Below are 6,118 nucleotides of genomic sequence, written 5' to 3'. Positions count from 1 at the left end.
GGTCAACATTCACAAGGCTCCAAGGCCAGATGGATTACCAGGACGTGTACTCAGAGCATGTGCGGACCAACTGGCAAGTGTCTTCACTAACATTTTCAACCTCTCCCTGACTGAGTCTGTAATACCTACATGCTTCAAGCAGACCCAGCATAGTCCCTGTGCCCAAGAACACCAAGGTAACCTGCCTAAATGACTACCGCCCCGTAACACTCATGTTGGTAGCCATGAAGTGCTTTGAAAGGCCGTTCATGGCTCACATTAACAACATCATCCTGGAAACCGTAGGACTTCCTGACAGGCCGCCCCCAGGTGGTAAGGGTAGGCAACAACATCTGCCATGCTAAGCCTCAACACAGGAGCCCCTCAAGGATGAGTGATCAGTCCCCTCCTGTACACCCTGTTTACTCATGACTGCACGGCCAGGCACAACTCCAACACCATCATTAAGTTTGCCGATGATACAACACTGGTAGGCCAGATCACCAACAACAACGAGACCGCCTAGAGGGAAGAGGTCAGAGACCTGGCCGTGTGGTGCCAGGACAACAACCTCTCCCTCAACGTGATCAAGACAAGGAACTGATTGTGGACTACAGGACAAGGAGGGCCGAACACGCCCCCATTCACATCGATGGGGCTGTAGTGGAGCGGATCGAGAGCTTCAAGTTCCTTGGTGTCCACATCATCAACAAACTATCATGGTCCATTCCCCCTGACCGGTTACATCACCACCTGGTACGGCAATTGCTCGGCATCTGACCATAAGGCGCTACACAGGGCTGTGCATACGGCCCAGTACATCACTGGGGCCAAGCTTCCTGCTATCCAGGACCTCGACGAGGCGGTGTCAGAGGAAGGTCCCAAAAATGGTCAAAGACTCCAGTTACCCAAGTCATAAACTGTTCTCCCTGCTACTGCACGGCAGAGCGGTACTGGAGCGTCAAGTCTAGGTCCAAGAGGCTCCTTAACAGCTTTTACCCCCAAGCCATAAAACTGCTGAACAATTAATCAAATGGCCACCCGGATTTCAAGGTAAGGTCTACCGAGTGGGGCAGCGGTCTAAGGCACTGCATCTCAGTGCTAGAGGCGTCCCTACACTCCTTGGTTCGATTCCAGGCTGTATCACAACAGGCCGTGATTGGGAGTCCCATAGGGCGGCGCACAATTGGCCCAGCGTCGTCTGGGTTAGGGTTTGGCCGGGGTAGGCCGTCATTGTAACTAAGAATGTGTTCTTTATCTGACTTGCCTAGTTAAATAAAGGTTCAATAAAATTAAAATAGACTTGTTGTATTCAGCGCATGTGACAAATAAAATGCTGTTTTTATTTGATTTACAGGGTAAGGAAACCAATGTTTGACTTTGCTGATAGCTATTGTAAAGAGGAAAAATGTACTTACTATGCCTGTGATATGTGGTTGTCCCACCTATCTATCTTAAGATGAATGCACTAACTGTAAGTCGCTCTGGAAAAGAGTGTCTGATAAATTACTCAAATGTAAAATGCACAAACAACCCCCTGTGACAAGTCATTGGAAATAATCATAATAAAATTCTATCACAGATTACATCTGTGATACTGTTGTATGAATGATAGTCGTTTCAGTGTACAATAAGCCCATACACTGAATCATCAAAGCTACTCTGGACAAACTCAAGAGCATGCGAGAGGAATGGATGATAATGATGTTTGTTAGAGTTCCAAAACTGATAAAGAATTGTGCGACTTCGAAAATGTTCAATGTGCTAGAATTGACTACACTGTGTGCCAATAATAAACACCTTTTTTTGCATTGGTTAGTCTTGTTAAACCAAAAACTGCTGTGAGAAACTAATCATCAATATGGCTTTCTAGATCTGATGACTGATTGAATGATCAAAATGCATTCCAATAACACGGGGTGCCAACAATGAGGTGACAACAATTACACATTTGGACAAATTATTTCACATGGTGTCTTTAGTAAATTTGAAAATTTAAATGCAAACACATATGAGTTCAAATTAAGGCCTAATTATTTAAAAAAAGCTGTACAAATACATAAGTATTTACAAATACAGTTGAAGTCGAAAGTTTACATAGAACTCAGCCAAATACATTTAAATTCCTTTAATCCTAGTAAAAATTCCCTGTCTTAGGTCAGTTAGGATCACCACTTTATTTTTAAAATGTAAAATGTCAGAATAATAGTAGAGAGAATGACTAATTTCAGCTTCTATTTCTTTCATCACATTCCCAGTGGGTCAGAAGTTTACATACACTCAATTAGTATTTGGTAGCATTGCCTTTAAATTGTTTAACTTGGGTCAAACGTTTTGGGTAGCCTTCCACAAGCTTCCCACAATAAGTTGGGTAAATTTTGGCCCATTCCTCCTGACAGAGCTGGTGTAACTGAATCAGGTTTGTAGGCCTCCTTGCTCCTACGCGCTTTTTCAGTTCTGCCCACAAATGTTCTATAGGATTGAGGTCAGGGCTTTGTCATGGCCACTCCAATACATTGACTTTGTTGTCCTTTAGCCATGTTGCCACAACTTTGTTCGACGGCTTGCAAACTTCCCCCTTTTTCCTCCAAACATAACTATAGTCATTATGGCCAAACAGTTCTATTTTTGTTTCATCAGACCAGAGGACATATCTCCAAAAAGTACGATCTTTGTCCCCATGTGCAGTTGCAAACCGTAGTCTGGCTTTTTCTATGGCAGTTTTGGAGAAGTGGCTTCTTCCTTGCTGAGCGGCCATTCAGGTTATGTCATTTACTGTAGATATAGATACTTTTGTACCTGTTTCCTCCAGCATCTTCACAAGGTCCTTTGCTGTTGTTCTGGGATTGATTTGCACTTTTCGCACCAAAGTACGTTCATCTCTAGGAGATAGAACACGTCTCCTTCCTGAGCAGTGTGACGGCTACGTGGTCCCATGGTGTTTATACTTGCATACTATTGTTTGTACAAATGAACGTGGTACCTTAAGGTGTTTGGAAATATCTCCCAACGATGAACCAGACTTTTGGAGGTCTACAATTTTTTTTCTGAGGTCTTGGCTGATTTCTTTTGATTTTCCCATGATGTCAAGCAAAGAGGCACCGAGTTTGAAGGTAGGCATTGAAATACATCCACCGATACACCTCCAATTGGCTGAAATTATGTAAATTAGCCTATCAGAAGCTTCTAAAGCCATGACATAATTTTCTGGAATTTTCCAAACTTTTTAAAGACAGTCAACTTAGTTTATGTAAACTTCTGACCCACTAATTGTGATACAGTGAAATAATCTTTCTGTAAACAATTGTTGGAAAAATGACTTGTGTCATGCACAAAGTAAATGTCCTAACTGACTTGCCAAAACTATAGTTTGTTAACAAGAAATTTGTGGAGTGGTTGAAAAACGAGTTTTAATGACTCCAACATAAGTGTATGTAAACTTCCGACTTCGACTGCATCTACAAAAATGTAGACAAAGTGCATACAGAGCCCCATATTTGTTTTTCAAAATACATGGATCAAGTATAATAATATGGCTAAAAGTAAAGTTGAAAAAAAATATAATGAAATAAATACTACAATTGATTTCCATCCGGTTCTTCTTGGGCCTGTTTGGAGTGGTGTATAATGTCATGTGCCAAAAAACGAATTATGAGATTGGAGACACCTTGTAGATGTAGAAGCTTCTTAGTATAGATTGCACCATCAGTTGCTCATCTCTTATTGAAACTGGGGCTTTGGATTGAGATCTGGGAAAGTTTCCCAAAGGCATCCATAGTGTCTATGTCCTGGCCTGACTGAGGGCCTTGCTCGGGGTGGGTTGACAACCCCAAATCTGTTGTTATATCCAGGGGCAGGGTGCTCATCCTTGGTAGAAACTGGGACAGTGCAGGAATGCCTCTGTCTCGCCCCTGGAGCCTCTGCCTGCTGCCACCCAGGCTCACCAGGGTCCCATGCTTGTCAGAGACATAAATATTGTAGCCGTCCGGGAGGATGTTTTCCTTGAAGGAGCAGTCATCTTTCATATAGGTTTTCTTTGGGAAGAGGAGGGAGAAAATAAGGTTTAGTGAATATGGAGTGACACACATAGGCTATTTGTCAGATCCTCTTCATCAAAGTGTGTCATCCTGACTCCTGACTCCTGACTCCTGCCAGGAGTTCTTCAAGAGCTATTTGCATAGGGTACACAGAGTCACTAGAGGCCAAGGCTGTTATTCCTGTTCCTTTCCAATGAGGTTTTAACTAAACCCTAACAGTGGACAAAGGTTGCTGCAGTGACATATAACCTATAGTAAACCTATATATTTCTCAGTATTTGACAAATGTATTTTAAATCTGGTGTGGAAATGTAATGTAACATTATATGCATCTCCAAACTATGAATTGCAGTTATTCACAAATCGGAGCTGCATCTGAAATGGTTCAATCAATGTGAACGTGAAATAAATGTTACAATCAAAAGTCAAATGTGACTTACCGATGCGTACAGTCGTCCATTCCCTTCCATGCAGAGATACTGCGAGGCTGCTACTCCTTTGATTGCGACACAGCCCGTGTCTACAGGTCGGATTTCCACCAAACCTGTATCAACACAACAGGTCATTCAGTTGACTTTTTTTTTTAAGTATAAAAATATTTCCAAATAATAATAAAACAGTAACAGAAATACATCAAGTCATACCAATAGACAACAACTACACGTGATAAGACAAAACATAAAACACGGGTTTATATTGTGCCTAATCTGAATAATATCTCAAATTTGGGATGAAATGGGAAAAGTTCAGTATTTGGACATGAGCTGACTCCTCTCCTTATTTTGGATGTTATGAAGGAGATGGCTGAGAACCAGGTGGATATTGTGGTGGCTTTAGCTCTGTTGATTCTAGCGGTGGATCCCTCCAGGAGATAACAAGTTGTAGATCCAAAGAGTGTTCAAGTGAGCCTCCTGATCAAACCATGCTTTCAAAATTGCCTTTTTATTTGCTGCAGTAAGCGCAGTTAAAAGTGGATATTACTCTTTGGAGTTTAGACAGGTTTACACAATTTCTAAATGCATTTTTATTGACTATTAGTCACATCTCTGATGTATGTAAATATTATGAACAACCTAATAGAGTTACCATTTTAAAATCCGCAAATTTCAAATTCATACTCACACGTTTTCAAATTACTTTCTCAAAGGATGCCAATACAATCCTCAACCAAAAACTCAACACCTCTTTCATCAAAACAACCTATCCAGAATATGAGTTGGTTATGCAGTCTCCAATAAATATTGTGAATGACCTTGCCAGTGATATTCAAAGATGGCAAAGTTAATAGGGTCTCCTTGTCTCAACAAAATGCTACTTTTTCACCGCTGCTCTATTCATAGTGGTAGCCTACTTACTGTAAGAGCTCTGCTCAGGAGATCCGTGCACCTTGCCATTCTCGTTGATTAGCAAATGCAATCCGTGTTTGGCCGCATACAGATGTCTGAGCCGGACCGTCTGTCCCCATCCGTTGGCTATATGAGGCCCCGAGTCTGACAGTGGCAGACAAACAACGCCAACAGCAAAAAACGCGCTGACCATGCATACTGCAGTAACTGCAAGTGTCATTTTGCTCTTGACTATATCAAATTCTCTTTTCTGATGCTTTTCTCTGTCTGTTATCCCAGACCGTCTCCCTTCTTTGTATCTGTCGTTATTTTCTAGTAAGACAATGTCCCAGCCTTTTTAAATGTGCTGCTTATCAGTACGATCGATAACCCTTTTCCCAAAGCCAATTCTGGGAACAACATAACACACTCTCTCGACATCCAACAAAATCATAGGTGACTGGTGGCCCACGCCACGACCAAGGATTTATAAGAACAGTTAGCCCTTTAGTTATCAAAGTCAAAACATTGATGATCATATAGTATTATAATTAATTGATTATAATGATATGTCTTGTTTAAATATGCAGATTCCATTTGATTTATAGCACTGTGTAATTCATAAGGTCTTGAGAAGTTAAAGTGAATTACAGGATTAATGTATAGCCATCCACTCGTCGTTATAATATAACAACAACCTTTTTAAAATAGGCTATACTAATTAAATCCGGTTTGCTATTGCTCAATCAGGGGGAGCGTTCCATTATTTCACTAAAT

At 41.3% G+C, this 6,118-nt stretch overlaps 1 protein-coding gene across 1 annotated transcript; it reads right to left on the bottom strand.

Annotated features, from left to right (window-relative positions):
• Positions 1–3,339: 3,339 nt before the first annotated feature.
• On the bottom strand, positions 3,340–5,652 carry fgf19 (fibroblast growth factor 19). The gene is made up of 3 exons (XM_020477611.2): positions 5,372–5,652; positions 4,457–4,560; positions 3,340–4,013 (listed from the first exon to the last, which is right to left on the bottom strand). The coding sequence occupies exons 1-3, from the start codon at positions 5,580–5,582 to the stop codon at positions 3,693–3,695; spliced, it is 636 nt and encodes a 211-aa protein (XP_020333200.1). The 5' UTR covers positions 5,583–5,652; the 3' UTR covers positions 3,340–3,692.
• Between the last annotated feature and the right edge of the window lie 466 nt (positions 5,653–6,118).

Source organism: Oncorhynchus kisutch, linkage group LG3 (assembly GCF_002021735.2).
Source record: "Oncorhynchus kisutch isolate 150728-3 linkage group LG3, Okis_V2, whole genome shotgun sequence".
Taxonomy (NCBI): Eukaryota; Metazoa; Chordata; class Actinopteri; order Salmoniformes; family Salmonidae; genus Oncorhynchus; species Oncorhynchus kisutch.
The sequence above is the reverse complement of the archived record's forward strand: the minus strand, read 5'-3'. Positions and strand labels throughout refer to the sequence as shown.